Source organism: Myotis nattereri (assembly GCF_964212035.1).
Source record: "Myotis nattereri genome assembly, chromosome: 15".
NCBI classification, from domain to species: domain Eukaryota; kingdom Metazoa; phylum Chordata; class Mammalia; order Chiroptera; family Vespertilionidae; genus Myotis; species Myotis nattereri.
In genome coordinates, this window is record NC_138090.1 from 23943531 (window position 1) to 23963677 (window position 20147).

Sequence of the window (20147 nt, forward strand, 5' to 3'; positions counted from 1 at the left end):
AGATGAAGGAGGGAGAGGGCTTCCTTCCAGACCCCTGGCCTCCGCCTCCCACTGAGCTTAGCACCTGGGAACAGGGGACAGGCTTGTCAACATCCCTTTCCATTCAGGAGTGAGCCCTGGGCCGGGCTGTGTCATCGCCCTAGATGGAGCCCAGCGTGTGCCCACACACTGGGCACAACACCCACACTGATTACGGGAGATTTAAAGTTGCCTTAGAGTTTTCTGCATTGATGGCATTTTTACAAAGAACATATTTTATTATTTTAAAGCAAAAGGAAAACTAGTAAGTGCCTTTTTTGATAAAGGGACATGGCCTTTCTTCACAGGTAGATGCAGGGGACATGCGGTGCCATGTAGCTCAGTGGGGAGGAACCCAGACACAGGAACTAGGCTCTTGAGCTTGGGCCAGCACGTGTCCTCACTGGGACTCAGTTTTCTTGTCTGTGGAATGGGGCCAGGTCTCTGGGAGGAACACCTGGCCTGATCCATGTGTGTATCCACAATGTTTGCTGTTTTAGGTTTTCTGGAAACCAAGAGTCAGTCAGTGACAGGTGGGTGTTGGGAGGGGAGGGATTGAGAGGGAAGACAAGCTAGCTGCAAAAATGTGACCCTTCCCCCAGAAAGAAGCATACAGGTATCGGCCGGAAGGGGTCTCTATGTCCTGATGTGCATCTGACAGGCCTCTGAGCACCTGTGCCCAGCCACCCATGGGCGGCACAGAGCATGTGCCCCGCCTTGGGCACTGGGATCCACGGAACCCTTGCTCCGTGCTTCCTATCTGCCTGAACGCAGACGGGTCACCAAGGTGCTCAGGGTCTCGCTCTCTCACCTGTAAAGCAGGTGTGAGTCTCCCTCGTCCTTTAGTGCCTGTTCTGAGGATTAAGCAAGTCCATGCCCAGCACACAGCCCGGCAGGTGCTTAGTAAACCTCGGCCAGCAGCACTGTAGGACTCAGCTCACGCAACCAGGCTTTTGGAGGAATTCTCTTCTGTGTGTCTGGCGTTTGAGTCTTTCCTCCAAGACCTCCAGGGTGTGGGCTGGGTTCCGAAGGCTGACACTTGATCACCATGTGTTTGGAGAAGGTGGGGTGGGAAGGCTCTCAGGAGTTAGCTAAACCATCCATTGGTGATGGAACAAATATTAGTTTTTACTCTTTTTTGGTCTAAAGCACAGGTGGACATAAAGCACATAAACACATACAGTCTGTTGGGAGAACAATGAGGAGAATTTGCCAAGAAAGCTCCTTGGGCCCTGGCCGGGTGGCTCAGTTGATTGGAGCATTGTCCCGTACACCAGAGGGTTGCCAATTTGGTTCCCTGTCTGGTCAAGTACAGGAGGCAACCAATTGATGTCTCTCTCTTACATAGATGTTTCTCTCTGTCACATCAATAAAATTATGTCCTCAGGTCAGGATTAAGGAAAAAAGAAAAGGCAAGAGCTCCTTGGGGCGGGGGACCTGGGACAGGGGACAGAGGGTACCAGATGAAAAGAAGGCTGAGAAACACTGAATTGAACGTGAAGCAGTTATGGGGCCGTAGGACCAAGAATCAGGTGTGTGCACTGACCTGGCTGTGTGCAAATGCTCCGGGGCTTGGGGAGGCCTGTCTGTCCTCAGGCTGAGGCGCTGTCGTTCCCCAAGTTTCCTGACCCTCATGGCTTCCCTGGGGAGTTGGCAGAAGGAGCCACTTCTTTAAGAAGCTGTGCTGGTGGGAGGGGAGCAGCCCTACTGACTACACAGCTGTCTCCGGAAGCCATTGCTGCCCTTCCAGGCCCTTTTAGCAGCTCAGCTCTGCAGTCACCTGGGCAGTCCTTACCCACTTCTCACCTGTGACAGGGGCTCTGGTGGGGCCCGTTCCATGAACTAGCAAGTCCCGACACAGTGGGTGCTCAGCAGACCGCAGCTGTGGCCGTCCTTCGGGCGGATGCTGCTCCTGCGGTCGCACAAATGGGATGGGACCTCCTGCATTGGTCTCACCCGAGACCTCGGCTGAGGTCTGTCAGGGCAGCAAGGGGTCTGGCGTCAGCCTGGACTCGATTTTCCACCAGCCACTGCTGTGTTTGCCTCGGTTTCCCCATCTGTTAAGTGAGGCTACTCATATAATCATACTCTATAACAGCAGTGTATTAATTGTATAAATATATGTAAAATTACATATAATCATAATCTTCATTGTGAAGAGTAAATGAACAGAGGTAAAGCTTTTGGCATATGCAGAGTGCATGTCCAATGTGTTGACAAAGTCGTAGCTGCTATTTTTTCAGTATTACTATTACCATTGGTGGTGTTATTGCTATTAGCAGTAACTGTTGTTGTTTTTTTAAAGCTGTTATCTGGACACAGACTAGCAGTATCCAATATATCAGGAGCATTGACCCAAACAACAAATAAATAGCCTATAATTTTTATTTTTTGTGAATCAGTCAGTTCTGGTTAATCAAAGATGAGAATGACTTTGTGTTCCCAACCTAATCCCCCTTGTATTAGTCTGTATTAGTCTGCCCAAGCTTCCATAACAACATTACACAGACTGGCGGCTTAAACAACAGGCATTTATTTTCTCAAAGTTCTGGAGGCTGGAGCTATGAACTCCAGGTGTGGGCAGGGCTGGTTTCCTCTGAGACCTCTTTCCTTGGCCTGTCGATGGTTGTCCCGAGTGTGTGTGTCCTCACCTCCTCTGATAAGGGCACCTGTCATATTGGATCAGGACCTACCCTGTGACCTCATTTTACCTTAGTCACCTCTTTAAGGACCCTGTCTCTAAATACAGTTGGATTCTGAGGAGCTGGAGTATTAGGACTTTAACATATGAATGTGGGGGGCGGGGGTACATTTCAGCCCAAATGATAGTTCAAAAGATGGAACAGTGACCCTGTGGCCTGAGTTCCAAGGCCAGGAGGGAGGAGATTCTGGGGAGTGGATGGCTAGCCCCTTCGGCTGCCAGAAGGAGGTCCCTGGACCAGTTCTGTCCCCAGGCTTTGCAGCCACACTGTGCCAGCTCCCTGCTCACTGAGATGTCAGAGCAGAGTGGGTGCCACCTGACCCTCTGCCAGACTCTCGCCTGGCCTGTGGCCATCGTGACAGCACGCCACCATCCGTGACAGCACGCTGCACACCTCGTCCTCCAGACCCAGCCTGACCTCGCTCCTTCTCATTCTAGGTCCGACTACGATGACTGGAGACCGTCTCTGGCCAGCTTGCTTCAACCCATTCCATTCCCCAAAGAGTAAGTCCCACCCCACCGCCCACCTGTGAGGAAACCCTGAGCCGCCCACTAAGCCCCAGTCCTGTCTCGGATGCACACGGGCCTCCTGGGAACATGATGGACGACAGCGGGAGATGGAGATGTGGTTCTCAGCTTCGAGACCCTCGGGGAGGCCCTCCTGGAAAATGGGAAGATCACCTCATTGCATTGTTAGGGTTCACTGAGTTGAGAGTGCAAACAGCTGTCCCCACCGTGCCTGCATGCACTAAAGTTCATGATGTTGATTATGCATCAAATGGGAACAGTAATACCTGCCTCCGATGCCATGGTAAAAACATAAAAAAGCATGTGGAGTCACTTTACATGTCATACAGCGACATGCCGAAAGCTCTCTTATGTCCATTATGAGCGTTAGCTCATGCTCCACAGTGAGTTGGCCAGAATGGACCCTCTGCCTCTCTAGCAGCCCTTAGCCACTCCTTGTATTGAATTAATCACAGCAAAATCGGGAGAAAACTGCCAAGGGTGATGGCCTGAGAGAAGTCGTGTTGAATAATCAGGCTCTGAAATGCCTCCAGGTCTCTTTCAATCGGCGTGGAGAAGCCAGGCCTCCGGAGGCAGCAGGCTCTCTGGAGCCGATTAGCGAGCCCATGTTTATGAAATGTGGCTCTCTGAGGGGGACATTACACTCAGTAATTGCCCCATTTGCTGGCTGGGCTGGTCCCCGGGCGCCCCCAGGACCCGAGACCAGAGAAATCTGACTCCTGAGAGCCGCTGGTCTCCAAGAGCAGTGGCGTCATTGGCTGCAGCCACCGTCCCCACAGCCCAAGGGACACACTTGACAGTGGGCCCATGATGCAATTCGCTTGGAGAACATCCCTGAATGCCGCCCTGGTGCGCACCTTAATTAGTGCGAACACTTAACGAACACCCCTGGGTCCTGGTGTCCACGTGCAGACACACAAGCCACATGCATCCGCGAGCGCCCTCCTGCTTGCAGGGTGGGTCTGGGGCGGCTGAGGAGTGTGGGGCTCAGTCTGCTCACTCATCAAAGGAGACTTTGTTTTGCAGCTTCAAGTAGGGACACAATGTCGGTGCTTCATCCCAGCTTCCTGTCCATTCTTCGAGTCAGCCATGAAGCCTAGCGTCCCCAGAGGAAGACCTCTGGGTGGCTGCCCTGCCCAGAAGCTCCCTGCTAACCGCACTCTCCCCTTTGTTTTTGTTGCAGAGCCCTCGCCCACGAGAAGTTCACCAAGTGAGTATCCGGGCAGCGCCCTCGTTACCTTCTTCTAGCGCAAGTGCCCTCTGTCTCGAGGTCATCCCAGCAGCCAGCCCTCCCTCCGTCACATGCTTTCTGGGAGGCAGCCAGGCCCATCCAGGAGTTTCCTCATCCCGCCAGCTCAAGTGGGCTGGCTCCCCTCAGACCCCGTCCTCGGCCACCCAAGCCCGGACCCTGGGCATGACTCTGTCCCCACCTGTCTCTTCCAGGGAACTGAAGTACGTGATTCAGAGGTTCGCCGAGGACCCACGACAAGAGGTGAGGCCTCCTTTCTCCTCCCAGTCCGGCCATCGGGGCTCCAGCAGGCGCCGTCCGTGGTTCTGTCAGGGCCTCCTTGTCACCCACAGGCATTCGGAGCAATTGGCAAAGGCTCTTTGCCATGTGCATAAACATGCTCACCCTGTCTCAGACACACGTGTTCTCATTTAATCCTCATCACCCTACCAGTGGGTTCTATTTATCCCCATTTTACATCAACAATCCCCCCTTTCGGAGGTGAGAAAACTGAGATTGAGTTCCACCCCCAAGATCGTGCAATTGGTACATGGCTGAGGCAGGATTCGAACCCAGGGAGTCTGGCTGTAGAGCCTGTGCAGTAACCAGCTCTGCAGTGGGCCCACTGGGCCAGGCAGAGCTGCGGAGACAGCAGGTGCTGGCCCTGCCTGAGGAGCTCGGGCCCCTCCTCTGTGCACATGGGGTCCGGGATGCAGAGGAGAGAGCAAGTTACTCTTGATGAAGCCTGAATATACTCTCCTCAGGCCATGCTGTAAAGCCTCGTTCCAGGAGGATCTAGAAAGATCTAGTTCTAAAACACCATGATTCTAAACCCTGATCCAAAAGCAGTGCTGAGCCTGATGGGAGAAGCAGGGCTGGCAGATAGGAAGCGTCTACCTGGCTGGGACCAGTGATGGCCTCCCTTGTTTCTAGGAGTCTCAGAATCCCCTGGAAAGTGAGCCGTTATTTCAAACTTTGAAGTTTGGAGAATAAAAGTGGTACCAGCTGTGTCCCAGAGCAGAGAGGCAGAGCCAAGTGCTGGGAGGCCCAGGGTCTGGTGTGGGCGCAGCCCCGCCCCACAGGCCCTCGCCCGCCCTCTCCTGTGGCCTCCTTTGATTTTCTCTCCTGTTTCTCTTCCTCCCTCTCCCTTCACTCTCACTCCTGCTTTCTCCCTCCTGAATGAAGCCAGGGTTGTTTTCTTATAAATTCTTTGCTGTATTTGTCGAATAAGGTTTCATGCTCTTGATTCCTTGCTTCTTTGAAGCTGATAAGTTAACATTCGGTATCCTCCCGATGCCAAGAGAAAATCAAAGCCCACCGCCTCTGTTTTTTGTTTACTTGTGTTTACTTGAATATCTGTGAGTCAGACTGTCCTTCCCTCCTGAAGGAAACGCTGGGCACTTCTCTCCGCTTTCTTCGGAGGCCGGGAGGAGGGGAGGAAATACTGTTTCTCTCTCCGTGCGATTACAGCGGTGGCCAGGGTGGATGTGGGCTTGTTTCTCCCAGACACGCACACGTATTTGCACATATGCACACCCCGGCCCAACCACCCTGGGAAGGGGGTTGACGGCCACTAAAATTGCCCCTCACCCTAGAAAGAGACCCTTCTAGGGAGAGGCACAGAGACTCAGAAGGGGGTGCAGATAGGACCTACTGAGGGGGTGGCAGAGTCCCAGCGGGAGAGAGGGATGCGCAGGGCAGGGACCCAGAGAGGACAGCACCCCTGCGGGTGAATTAGGGAAGTCCAGGCAGACACTCAGAGGCAGGGGGGCAGATACCCGGGAGTGAGGGTCAGTGATGGGGGGAGCAGAAACCCCAAGAGTGGGTGGGGCAGCGAGAGGGTGAGTCTGAGGGGTTAGAGGTGCAGAGAGAATGACAGACCCAGACAGAGAAGAGGGGGGAAATGCCCCTTAGTCCCCGAAAGACACAGGAGAAAGGGGGCTGCGTCTGAGCAGCTGCTTCCAGCCTCTCTCCCCTGTTTGGCCACTAACCAAGCTGGGCCGGCTCGGTCCCGCGGGCTGATGCTGATGCTGGATCCCCGTGTCGGACACCACAGCTGGGATTTAGTTGAAGGCCAGGTCACTGACTAAACAGCTGTAACGGTTTCACTGCGGGACTTGCCCAAGCCCTTCACATGCGTGTAGATCGCAGTTCAGCGTTCGGGTCGGTCTGAGCAGCACTGACCCTGTGCCTTCCCTCCCGCAGGTGCACTCCTGCCTGCTGAGCGTGCGGGCCGGCAAGGACGGCTGGTTTCAGCTCTACAGCCCCGGAGGGGTGGCCTGCGACGACGATGGGGAGCTGTTCGCCAGCATGGTATGTGGGGGTCACCTCTCACGGTGAAGGAGAGCTGCCCGAGCCACTTGGGCCACCCCGGGGATTTCCAGGCCTGCGTGAGGCTGGTGAAGATGGCAGTGAGAGCACATGTCACTTTCTCCTCTCCTGCCCAAGCAGGCACCCCGCTAGGGGCTGCCCTACTCAGTCTCACTCAGCAGTGTGAGGTGACGCTGTACCCCGTTTTACAGATGAGGAGGCTGAAGACGAGGTTAGCTGCCCAAGCTCTCACAGTTCATCGTGGTTGCCATGTTAAGTCCAGGGACTGAGTGCATGGGGATTCTAGGAGGCACCGCAGGTCCGTCAGCTCATCTCATCTACAGTGAGAGGCCCAGGTCAGGATGGTCGTCCCACCTTGGAGACGTGGGGTGTGAGATCACCAGACCATGAACTGCACCGGTGGTGACTTTGGTGCCTTGTGTACTGTCAGACACCTCACGTGCACTCTCTCTTAATCTTCACGGCAACCCTGTCCCTTAATCACATCCATGTGGAGATAGGCCCAGAGATGCAGAGGTCACACAGGCCTTCCGACTTCTCGTCTCCCTTGACCCAGGCCCAGGCTGTCCAGAGCCGGCCCCTCCTTCCAGTGGCAGAGTGTCCGTCTCCTGAGAGGAGCACAGACTCCATCTCCCAGGCCAGATGCTCCTCCAGGTGGCTGGCCACCTCAGTTGTCCCACCTGTTAACAAAACCAGCTCAGTTCCAAGATCACACCCGTTCCCAAGCCTGAGACAGCGAGAGTGTCAGCCAGGCCAGGTCAGATGGCAGCGCTGCTACGCATCAGCATGATGACCTTGGGCTGCTAACCTGCCTCACTGGGCTTCAGCTTCCTCGTCTGTGAAACAGGAAGTGTAGTATAGTCTTTCAGGGGTTATGGGGCGGGGGGTTGGGGGGGGTCACGTGTGGATAGCGGGGGCAGGGCGCAGCGCACAGCAGTGCTCGGAAGGGACGGCTGTGGTTATTCCCATCTCTGCTGGGCGGTTCCGCAGGCGAGCGCTCATGAGGCTCACAGTGAGCCCAGCTGAGTTCCTGCAGTGACAGCTCCGCCTGGTGCTGGCCCGGGAACTTTCTAGAAAGGGGCTTATTTTTAGGTCATTTTTCTTATGCACTCTCTCCACTCCTCACATCCCTTTGGAGGGCCCTGTGCATCCTGGAAGTGCTGGCCCTGCCTGCCTGCACCTCCTCTCACCTCTCCCTGTGGCTCCTCTGACGTCACAGCTTCACCATGGCAACACCCTGTGGTCCCCACCCCTGTGTGAGCGAGACTTCAGGGAGCTGGCAGAGCTGTTAATGATGGAGCGGAAAAAATATACTTGGGAAGGAAGGAAGCAGGCAGCCCCTGGGATGGCAAGGCGTCATTTCCACAGATACGCACGCGAAGAAGGTTGTCCCCTTGATTAGGCCACCGTTTCCCACCCTGATGGGCACTGGCTATTGGTGTGAAGTCAGGGAGAGCAAACGAGGTGTTGGGGCCCAGCCCTGTCGCTTGGGTCCCCTGCCCCTGGGCCCCGTCTCCAGGAACCAGAAAGAACCACAGTTTCCTTACTGGCTGCTCCACCTCTAACCCAGGATGGAGCAGAATTTGCCTATTGGATTTCTGGAGCAGGTGATCACACACAATACCCTCGGAGCTCACAGCGGGCTTAGGAAGGGGAGGCGGGGCTCCGTACCATCCCCTGTCCCGTGAGGCCGGGCACCCTGAGCGAGGGCTGCCGGGGGCTTCTGCCAGGTTCACCAGTGCTGACACAGAGGGCCGAACGTCAGCAGAGGATACATGATGTGAAGTTGACTGTTTGACCATGTTTAAGAGCACAGTTCAGGGGCATTAAGGAATTCACACTGTTCTGCAGTTAGCACCACCATCCATCTCCAGAACCTTCATCTTCCCCCTGGGCTGCTGCCCCATCCAGTCCTGGCCCCGCCTTCCACTTTCTTTCTCTGACTGCTCTGGGCCCCTCCTGGGGGAGGAATCCTAGGATTGTCCTGTGTATCCTCGAGGTTCACCCATGTGGGAGCATGTGTCGGGGAGGGGTCTTTTGAATGCCCCTGGGGGGCTGGTGATCATGTCGGATCTCTCTGTCCAGACAGGACGTGGTCTGATCAGTGTCTTCTTGGTTCACAAACTTTCCACACACGGAAGCAGGCACCACAGGCCACAGCCCCTTCACCTGGCCGTCTCTCCTCACAGGTGCACATCCTCATGGGCTCCTGTTACAAGACCAAAAAATTCCTGCTCTCCCTGGCGGAAAACAAGCTGGGACCCTGCATGCTCCTGGCGCTGAGGGGCAACCAGACCATGGTGGAGGTGAGCCATCCCGGTGCCTGTCCTTGTTGATGGGGCCCTAAGCACAGCTATTACAGGAGCTGGGGACACAGCGGCTGACCTGGCAGGTGCAGCCCCAGCCTTCGGAGCTCAGCAAGCAAAAGGGCTTTGTCGCCAGTTCCTTCCTTTCACCTGTGGTGGGCACGGTCCAAAGGCTCAGGGTGTCTGCTCCGTTTGTCTGTTGCTGCGTAACAGACCAGCCCAAATGGGGCTCGGACAATACTTGCCTTTCTATTGCTCGCGGAGCTTGGGGTGACTGGACTCAGCTGGCCAGTTCTCACTCTGCGTCTCTCATGGGGTCACAGTCAGGTGGGGGGCTGGCTCACCTCCAAGGCTTCTGGCCTGAGAGGATTCCACCGGCCGAGCTCCCGGCCTTTCTCCACGCAGCAGCCTGGGGTGGGAGGGCTCCCACTCACCAAGGAGCACACACCGGTCCCAGCCCCCATGTCACCTCCCTGCTCCACGGCCTCCCCCAAAGTCCCCAGAGCCACTGCACGGAGAGAGGCCAGCCAGAGCCATACCGCTTCCCAGCTCGGCCTCAGAAGTCAGGCGGCATCACAGCCACTCACACCCGCTGGAAGTCAATCCCCAAGGCGGGACTGCAGTCGAGAGGACGGGGTTAGACTTCACCCAGCAGGAAGAGCATCCCATGCAAGTGGGAGGGATGGTGAGGCTTGAGGACCAAAGAGGCGTTAGCAAGAGGCAGGAGCAGAGCCTTCCAGGCTGTGGGGCCAAACCCACCAAGGCCCACAGCAGGAGGCTTGGTGGGAGCAGAGGGGAGGCCAGGCCCTAGAACATAGTGAGTCCAGGGCAAGAGGCTCGGGATGCGGGCAGACATGCGTGAAGAGCCTGGTGCCCACGGGTCCTGGTGAGGAGGTTGGAGCTGAGTGCCTTGTCTGGGGCAGGGGGAGAGGAGAGAGCAGGAGCAGTGGCGTGAGGACCGGGCTGGCTCTCCCGGGCGAGTGAGAAGGGAAAGGGGATCTCAGAGGCAAGACTGTCAGCCTGTGGGTCCAGCAGAGGGCCTGGGAGGGAAAGTGCATGTGCGGCTGCCAGAGGCACAGGTCCCAGGCTCCAGCTCCGGGAGCGTGTCTGAGCACCTGCTGTGTGCTCAGCACGGGGGCAGGAACCAGGGATAGAAAGAGGTGTCCTGTCCTTGGGCCCGGTGTGCATCATTTCGTGTGCATTTACTAAAAGCTGGCTTGCTGTGCGCTCGGCTGGGCATACACCAACACTCCCATTATACAAGGGGAAGCTGGGGCAGGCGATCTGCAGTGTCACAGAGGGAGAGTGGGCTGCTGATTTTCAAAATAAGACCTTTAGGGTAGAAGGGGTGTATTGAGCTTATTGAGAGACCCCCCCCTTTTCAGGGCGTGTGGGGCTGTTGGGATTCGCTGCTTGCCTCTGCCCCTTCAGGGGGGGCCCGTCCAGAGTTGCAGCCGGTGGTAACGTGCTCCCCATCTCTCGGCAGATCCTGTGCTTGATGCTGGAGTACAACATCATCGACAACAATGACACCCAGCTGCAGATCATCTCAACCCTGGAGAGTACTGGTGTGGGGAAGCGCATGTACGAGCAGCTGTGCGACCGGCAGCGGGAGCTGAAGGAGCTGGTGAGCCCACGGCTAGGCCGGCCAGCAAGAGTGCGGGGTGCAGCGGGGCAGAGCCCAGGGACCTCTGCACCTGTGGGGACCTCTGTCTCATCAAATCCCCCTCTAGATCCAAAGAGATCATGATTAGCACCCACCACTCTCCAGATCATCAGAGAGGTCAAGCCAGTGCCCAAAATCACACAGCGTATTCAGGTCCTGGCCCGACGACCTTCTGTCTCATCCGTAGAGCCATACATGGCAGTCACTGCTCACCGCCCCCCCACCCCAACTCCACCTCCCATTTCAGTTCCTGGGCCTTGACTTTCAAATGCCAGCACATCTCTTGGCCAAACAGCTCTCTGTCCACATGCTTGCAGAGCAGAAGTGGCGGGGCGTTCACGCCTCTGTCCCCTGGAGCAGCCCTCAGCCAGTGACTGGTGGGAGAGGGTATGCAAAGGCCTTCTCTCACTGCTCAGGAGGGGTGCCTCTGGGGCGTGGCTCCTCTACCACTTCCCAGAGGTCCCCTGGGCAGCTGGGTTGATAGCAGCACCTTCCATTAGGGGCCTTTATGGGCTCTTCCCTACTCCCTGACTCTGGGAGCACCTCTTGAATAAATGGCCTTTGCTCAAACCTTGTCTCGGGTCTGCCCCTGGGATCACAACCATCATGCTGCTTCTACAATGAAGAAATAGGTGCCTTGAGTGTAAAGAGAGGCGGGATGCAGGGAGGAAACTCGGGAAAGAATGGGTCATAATCAGCGTGGTTTCTGTTGCAGCAAAGGAAAGGCGGGCCCACCCGGCTAACACTGCCATCCAAGTCCACAGTGAGTTGGTTTTGTCCTCTCTGCGGGCCGGGTGGAGGGGAGAGGCGGGCGGGTCCTCCCTGCTAGGAGGGCAGGTGGTGTCTGTTGGAGGTGATGGGGGGAGGTGAACCAGGACCATAGGACTTGAACAGCCAGCTTTTTTAGGGGGAAACCAAACATTATGAAAAAGATGATCACTTATTGTTATCATGTTACCAGTTATTACAATAATAATGGTAATAGCTAATATACATTGAGCATTTTTATACCAGATACTGTGTTAAGTTCTTTCCTCCTCACAACAATCCACTTAGGTTGGTCCTCGTACTATCCCCATTTTGCAAGGGATCTTAGTTTCTTATATCCCGATGCCCCACCATTCTTAGCACATGGCTTCTTCCTCATGGTCCAAAAAAGGCTGCTCCAGCTCCAACCATCTTGTCTGCATTCCGGCAGCAGGAAGAAGGAAGAGGCAAAGATAAACATGACCCTTCATAGAAGTTCCACTTGACACAACAACTTGTATATCATGGTCCGGGTTTAGCACATGGCCCCAGCAGCTGAAAAAATGAGCTTTAATTCAGGACAGCCAGGTGGCAGCTAAAACTCAGGAATTCTATCGCTAACATGGAAGGGAGAATGGGTGTGAGTCTCAACAACCTCACACTCTGGGCCTCCGATATTTGTCCACCTCCACAGTCCTGAGAGTTGAGAGGGGGCCTTCATGTTAGCACGTGCCAAGTGGGCATGGGCTGCTGCCTGGGAAGGGAAGGGGTGTCTTTGCCCACATGCACGCCCGTGGGGAGGACTTGGCCTTGGAACACCCCAGTTGCTGACTCAGGTGTGAGTCACCGCACTGAAGGCTCTTTCCTCCCTCTGGCAGCTGCCACCCGCAGAGACAGCTCTCCCTCCCTGACACTCCCAGCCGCCAGGCCATGCCCTCACCTCCGCTCCCGGGGATTCGCTGCCCCCAGAAACCGCTCTCTGTGGAGCAGGGGGAAGGAGCTGGAGGAGGAGGTGGATGGCTTAGGGCCGCAGGGAGCTCCCGGCCGCCCCTGAGACCCCACCTGCCCATCTGTGTGCAGGACGCAGACTTGGCTCGGTTGCTGAGCTCTGGCTCCTTCGGAAACCTGGAGAACCTCAGCTTGGCCTTCACCAATGTCACCAGTGCCTGCGCTGAGCACCTCATCAAACTGCCTTCTCTCAAGCAGCTGAACCTGTGGTCCACTCAGGTACACACGCCCACCTGTGCCTGCGCCGGGTTCCCCTCCATGCACCCTGTGCCCTGCGTTCTCCTCCATGCACCCTACACCCTACACCTGCGCCCTGCGTTCTCCTCCATGCTCCCTACACCCTACACCTGCGCCCTGCGTTCTCCTCCATGCACCCTACACCCTACACCTGCGCCCTGCATTCTCCTCCATGCACCCTACACCCTACACCTGCGCCCTGCGTTCTCCTCCATGCACCCTACACCCGCGCTCTGCATTCTCCTCCATGCACCCTACACCCTACACCTGCGCCCTGCGTTCTCCTCCATGCACCCTACACCCGCGCTCTGCGTTCTCCTCCATGCACCCTACACCCTACACCTGCGCCCTGCGTTCTCCTCCATGCACCCTACACCTGCGCCCTGCATTCTCCTCCATGCTCCCTGTGCCCTGTGTTCTCCTCCATGCACCCTGTACCTTGTAACCCATGTTCTCTATGCACCCTGCACCCCGTGTTCTCCTCCATGCACCCTGCACCCTGTGTTCTCCTTCATGCACCCTGTGTTCTCCCTGCACCCTGCACCCTGCACCCTGTGTTCTCCTCCATGCACCCTGTGCCCTGCGCCTGCACCTGCACCCTGCCTTCTCCATGTGCCCTGCACCCTGCCTCTCTGTTCCTTGCCCCTACACCCCCCTCCATACCCTGTACTCTCCTCCATGTCTGGCCTTTCTGCCCAGAGCCCATGGCCCAGTCACTGGATTACCATACCCCCTCCCTGGCTCAGCAGCCACTTTCCAGAGGCAGAGGAGGTGTAGGACCTCATGAAGCCTAGTGGCCCATTTCACAATTGGAGTCGCTGAGGTCCAGGCTAAGGGCATGCCAGGCAGAGCTGAGAGGCAGGGTCTCCTGTGCCCGTGGGTAGCTGTGGGCCTTTTCCTTGTAATAATGGCCACGGCACAATGACGCCTGCTGCCGGTGCTCAGGATCAATTGCCCTGTTAAACACTTAGCGTGGATCAGCACAAGTGGTCACCATTCCACACCTCTGACCTGTCAGCCCCGCCATCACCACATTGTACAGAATGACAGTCGGCGTACCCATCAGTTTGCCTTCCGGGCCCAACATTCCACTCCTCAGCCCATCCCCTGTCCTGCCCAGGAAAAGGCCAGCAAACCTCCTACTCACAGCCCCCCATTGACAGATAGCCAAACCGATTTTCAGGGAGGGCCCTTGCCAGGCCCATGTCCCACCAGCAAAAGCTGGATTGGAAGCAAGATCAGGAGAGGCGTTCGAGTCTGTGGAGAAAAGTGAGAACAACCCAGACCCTGAGGCTGGGAGGGCTGTGGGCCTCAGAGCTGGGCTCTGTCCCTATTCCCTCCCTCCACAGCTGCCCCAGCCCTGGGGTCATATCCTGGGCTGCCTTGGGGGGCCAGAGTTGGTCTCCAGGGCTGAGAGGTTCTGTGCCCCACAGTTTGGAGACGCCGGCCTACGCCTCCTGTCGGAACACCTCACCATGCTCCAGGTGCTGAACCTGTGCGAGACGCCTGTCACCGATGCTGGCCTGTTGGCCCTCAGCTGTGAGTACTGAGGGGCTGCCGGGGTGGGTGAGGGCCCCCTTTCCTTCCTTCCTTCATTCATTCATTCATTCATTCGTTCCACTTGACACCACACACTGTGCTGTGTGGCACAAGCATTTATTGAGCACCTACTATGTGCCAGGCACCATTTTAGGTTCTAGGAACAAAATGGGGAAAATACCCCTGCCCTCATGAACTTCAATTTTAGAGGAAAAAGTGAAAATGAGTAAGGCCCAGCCTTTACCCTCCTGATGCTGTCATAGCCCCAGGGGGTGGGGGGGCATGTTCAAGGAAAATGCTCCAGGGCATTGCTCCTGTGCTCCCCAGTCCACCTGAGTCATCACCTGGGAGCTGGTTAGAAAGGCAGATTCTTGGGCCCCGCCCCAGCCCTGCTGGCTCAGAAACTGCATGCCCGGGAGAGTCCTGGCATAGTGAAGTCTGAGAAGCGCTGCCCTCATATGAAGAGCCACACAATACTCACTCAAGGAACCTCGAAATGGCAGTTTCTGAGCCCAGCCCTCATCTACTGAATGAAGATCCTGGGGGATGCTGAGCTTAGGGACCTGCATTTCCCATTTCTGTCCCATTGGTGTAGGTGAGAGGCCCCGTGCCTCAGAAGGGAGGGACCAAGGAAGGCTTCCCTGGGAGGTGATTGGATCTGGGTGGGAAAGACATATGTAGGAGTTGGCCAAGAGGGAGGCGTGCTGGACAGTGGCCATGACTTCTACAAGGTTGTTGTCGGGGTGCTTAGGAGGGGGTGGGGCAGGTGGCAGGGTAAATGGAAGGCGGAGAGGAGGAGATTTGGAGCCACTTCTCTGAAAATGGCATTATTGCTGGATATCAGTGTTGATGGGGCCTGGCCCCTGCCTCACATCTCTGGGAGTTGACAGGACATTCAGGTCTTTCGCGGCTCCCTGTGTACCTCGTGACGCAAACCGAAGTCTGAGGGCTGCTCTGGAGAAACAAGGGCTTGAGTCAGCTTCTGGGGTTCCCTTGGGGGAGAGCCAGCCCCATTCCATCGGGGCTTGTCTGGGGCGAAATAACTCGAGCTCTGGTCCAGGCAGTGGAAGGACAAGACGAGGGACCAGAAGGGATGGCAGCTCAGAGGGCAGGGAGAGAACATGGGCCTAATTCAGACCAGCACGTGCCCGAAACGGGCGTTCTGTCCCACGCAGCCCCCAGCTGTGCTCCCTCCTGTCTCCTAAGTGGGGACCTTGGCATCTGCAGTCAGTCCCCCAGCTTGACCGTCCTACCTGCAGCTGGCCCTGTGGGGTCTCGCTGACCTAATGACTGTCTGTGTGTCTCTTCTTGTACAGCCATGAAGAGTCTCTGCAGTTTAAACATGAACAGCACCAAGCTCTCGGCCGACACCTATGAAGATCTGAAGGTAATTCCTTCCTTCCATCCTCCTCCCTCTGGCCAGCATCTAGATCAGCGGTTCTCAACCTGTGGGTCGCGACCCCTTTGGGTCGCCTAAGACCATCAGAAAACACATATACAATTACATATTGTTTTTGTGATTAATCACTATGCTTTAATTATGTTCAATTTGTAACAATGAAAATACATCCTGCATATCAGATATTTACATTACGATTCATAACAGTAGCAAAATTGCAGTTATGAAGTAGCAACGAAAATAATTTTATGGTTGGGGGTCACCACAACATGAGGAACTGTATTAAAGGGTCGCGGCATTAGGAAGGTTGAGAACCACTGGTCTAGATAGTGGTGCTTTGCCCTCATGGAGGAAAAAGGGTGTGACCCCAGCCGATAAACCAGGAAAGAAAAGAATGGCCGATGGAAAGAACTGGTAAAAGAGCAGGCCAGCGGGGAACGGGTGGAGTGGAAACAGGGAGGGCCGGTGTGGCATGGGATGGTGGGGACAGTCCTTGAGCTGAGACCCCAGAGGGGAGACGCCAGGGCTGCGGGGGCAAGAGGAAGCCTCGTGTGAAGGTCCTACGGCGGAAGGGTCACAGGAGCTGACTTTGTAGCAAACGTGACTAGAAAGTGAGAAAGAGAACAGACCGGGACAGACGGAGTAAGCCCACGTCGGTCATGGGAGGACTCTGGATCCTATCCAGTGCAGGAGATAGCTTCAGGGGCTCTGACAGGGCCGTGAGCTGCCTAAAGCTTGTTCTGGCTGCTACGTGGAAAATAAGATATTTTTGAGAGGGAGTATGAGCAAGAGCAGAGCAGGGAGAACAGTCACAGGCTGGTGCAGCCACACAAACACAGTAAGAGCTGGGGCAGCCAGATTGGGGAGATGAAACTGAGGAAAGGAAAAGAATCGGAGTAGTGGGATTTTGTTTGGGAGTAGGGAGTGGGAGGCACTGGGCCTTCAGCAGCCTCCTGCCACCCCGTAATTCTGGGCTCGGTACCAGCTGCCCCAGAAGGAGCAGGCAGGGCCTCCAAGAGCCAGGGCACTGGCAGGAGGCTGCTGGGACAGGTCCTCCAGCAGCTCTTGGCTGAGGCCCCCTTCAGCAGGGCCTCCCCGGTCATCTCCCACCTCCTGCTCAGCCAGACCTGCAGCCAGGCTTGATCACTGCTACGCCTCCAGTTGGTGTACCTACTGTGTGCCAGACCCGTGCTGGGGATGGGGGCACTGAGAGTGGCAGGAGAAGCACAGCTAACAGACAGAACAGGGCTTGGGGGCAGCAGGGAGGGGACAGGCAGCTCCACTCACTGGGGCACAAGAACTTTCACAAAAGGGAGTCTTGAGAAGCGAGTTTGCCAGGCCGGCCGGAAGAGAGGGCCGTCCACAGGGTCCTGAGGGGCACGCAGGGACGGGAGCGGGTGCAGGGTGGGCCAGGACGGAGCCAGCCTGGGTCCCAACCACAGGATTCAGACCTCAGTACCGTCAGCCTCACTCGGGCACTTGTCAGGAATGCCAACTCCAGGGCCCTCAGACCTGCGCTGTTTTAGGGTCTCCCAGACCGAGTGGCAGGGGCTGTAGTAAGCCATGGGAGACACCTGGTGCCAGCCGGATGACACCGGCCGTGCCTCCCGGCCTTCACGTTTCAGGGACTCGGGGGGCCACAAAGTGCACAACCCAGTGCCTCCAGATCTCCCCATTTCTCAAGAAAACCTGGAAACCTAGTTTGTCCTGAGCAGTCCGCTAATATTGAAAGGTCGGCTTAAGTGTTGTTTACAGTGCTGTCCTGTGACTGCAGGCCCCAGTGTGCGGCCTCTGCATTGGGAGCCATTGAGGGCCGTTGAGCATAGGAGAGGAGCCGTGAGGAGGTGTCCGTGTGATAGAAGGGCTCCCTGGCCGGTGCCCAGGAGAGCTGGGAAGGGGAAGTAAAGGCAGGAGGCGGGTCGGCAGGCTTGTCAGGAAGGAGCCAGCTGTTCCTAAAGGAGGACGAGAGGCAGCGTCCAGGGGGCAGGGATGGAGAGAGGGAGCTGCCCGAGGAACAGCAGGTGGGGACCATCCACCAGGCCCCTGGACCAGCAGCGTAGGTAGCCTCGCTTCATTCGCCCGCCGGTTTCTCAAAGGGACGAGGCTGTGAGCAGTGATAAAGCGAGACACACCTTCCGGAGAGCACAGGGCACTGGGGGACGGCGCTCTGGGCCTCATGCATTACGTATTTGGTCCCTGGCATCGTCCCGTGAGCCTGGTACTGGGTTCAGATCCCTCCACAGATGAGGAAGCTGAGGCTCCGGGAAGTTCGGGAGGGGGCTGTCCAAGGTCGGGTGGCCAGCAGGGGATCCAGCCCCTCTGGGGCCAGGGACACCCCACCTGCTCAGCTCTCTCTGAAGTCACCCCACTCTGACCTCCAGGAAGCGGCCAGGTGGGGAGGGCAGGGCCAGGTTCTGGAAGAGACCGGATCCTTCTTGCTCCTCTGCAGGCCAAGCTCCCCAACCTGAAGGAGGTGGACGTCCGCTACACGGAGGCCTGGTGAAGCTCCACGCAGGAAGGAGCCTGCGGCCGCAACACACAACTCTTGACTAATAGCTGTAGAGCGCCAGGCCTGGGTCCCACCCAGCCTCCTGGCTGCGTGATAGATGGGGGTCTTTCTGGGGGCAGAGGGCGCTGGGGGAGGGGGAGGGGAAGGTCATGAGCACGCCCAGCCCCCACCTAATTCTCTTAGCTTCATAATTGGAACCTTGACCTGATCTAAACGGACTTTGTAGCAACCAGAGGAGCATCAGCGGGCCGGGGCGGGCGTGGGGGGGGAGGGATTGGGACGGGGAGGGGGGGCCTTTGTGGATTTTCTTTGCCTTTGTGTTTAATGCCGTGTGGGAAAAGTGAACTCTGATGCCACCATCACGTATCCAATGGGCCTCCAGGCCGAGAAGGAGGCTTCTCCTCAGAGGTCCCGCGGAGAACTCACCTGCCACTGGGACCGGAGGGCCCAGTCCCACCACCCCTTCCTGTGTCCTCACCATCGCTATGCAAAGTGGTTCTCGTTGTACATAAGATTTAAATAATGCGCCTATTTAAGAAACGTTGACAAACTGCAGGTCTGGGACCTGCCTCTTATTTATGAAGTCTCTGACCCGCCCGCCCACCTGCCGCCGCCCACCCGCCCTGGCGTGCAGTCCTGTATAAACCAGTTGGCTGTCAGGGTAGTGGTAGTGTTATTGTTATTTTTTTAAAGGAAACAAACAAACAAAAAAAAGAACCTTCTTGGAAAATTAATTGCTTTGTAGTAATGGATTCTGTATGCTAATGCTCTCTCCTCATCTGTCTGTCTGTCTGTCTGCCCACCCACCCCTGTGCGTTTCCCAGATGTCTCCAACTTCCTCACGGGGTGGGGGTCAGGCTGGGGGAGGAAACGTGGGGTCCCCACTTTGTGGTCTTGCTCCTCCAAGGCCCTGGCTTTCTCTCGGCCCCTTTTACACATTTGGAGGGGGGTGCTAACCTGCCGTCCCCCCACCCCCCGGGAGGAGCTGCCCCACCCTCCCCCTCCCTGTCCCGGCCCTGACTGAGACTCTGCGACCTGTGGCCTCCCTCCCTCCCGTGCCCGTGGTCTCCTCGTGCATGCGCCTCCCTGCATGGTCTCGGGAGGAGAGCGAGACGTCGCCTCCACCAGCCTGACTGCCCAGCCCCCGTGAATGTGACCACTGCACAGACCCTGTTCCACCCGCCCGGACAGCCAACCTCCTTTCTTTTATAAACAGGCGGCTTTTTCTTAACCAGCCCTCACTGTACAGAACAGCCCCTCTACGGTTTACTTGGGGTCCCCTCTCCCCAAAGCCCCCTTTTCTGTTGTTTTAGCACAAAAACGCCCCCTCCGGCACCTCCAGACCTAACCCCCAGTCAATGTAATTGTTTTATATATATTTAATCTTATTCAATGGAAACCATGCTTTTGTCGTTTTATACTTTGCTAGGTAGACTTTATTACCCCCCGACTACACCCTCATTTTTTTAAAAAAGGAAAAAAAAGAAATTGGGTTTCAGTCTTAATTCATTTTACGTGCCAGGTTTTATTTCGTGTGCGTGTGAGTGTTCTGTTTTGTGTTCTGTTTTGTTGTTGTTTTCCGTTGTTTGGTTTTATTCTCTCCCCACAGCCCCATACTTTATAGCACTCTGGTGCAGGAAGAAGCAGAAGCAACAAAAAAAAAATTTTAAAAGGAAAAAAAAAAAAAGAACTGAGACATGCCACCTTTTCCCTCCGCACTGTTGCTTTTCCTGATGGTTATACTACTGTCACGTAGCTGTGTTCAGAGATGTGAAATACTTTCAGGCAAAAATAAACTGTAAGTGACTCATTGACCTCTGGCCTTTCTGTGTGGCTTCCCGAGGGTCTTGCGGGGGGGACGGGCACGACCCAGGCGGGAGTCGGGGCTCACAGTGAGTCCAGTCGCCTGCCTGGGTGTCCAGGGCTCCTC

General features: G+C 56.3%; 1 protein-coding gene across 1 annotated transcript in view; it reads left to right on the plus strand.

The window, feature by feature from the left end:
- The window catches only part of CMIP (c-Maf inducing protein), a gene marked incomplete at its 5' end in the record, with an annotated part of 231566 nt that extends 211698 nt beyond the window's left edge, over positions 1-19868 (plus strand). Inside the window, 11 exons of the mRNA XM_081108403.1 lie at positions 3158-3223; positions 4431-4457; positions 4691-4739; positions 6681-6788; positions 8996-9112; positions 10599-10739; positions 11494-11541; positions 12606-12752; positions 14204-14309; positions 15626-15696; positions 18158-19868. Of these exons, the coding sequence (XP_080964529.1) occupies positions 3158-3223; positions 4431-4457; positions 4691-4739; positions 6681-6788; positions 8996-9112; positions 10599-10739; positions 11494-11541; positions 12606-12752; positions 14204-14309; positions 15626-15696; positions 18158-18211 (934 nt within the window). The 3' untranslated portion in view covers positions 18212-19868. The remainder of the gene's footprint in view (positions 1-3157; positions 3224-4430; positions 4458-4690; positions 4740-6680; positions 6789-8995; positions 9113-10598; positions 10740-11493; positions 11542-12605; positions 12753-14203; positions 14310-15625; positions 15697-18157) is intronic.
- Between the last annotated feature and the right edge of the window lie 279 nt (positions 19869-20147).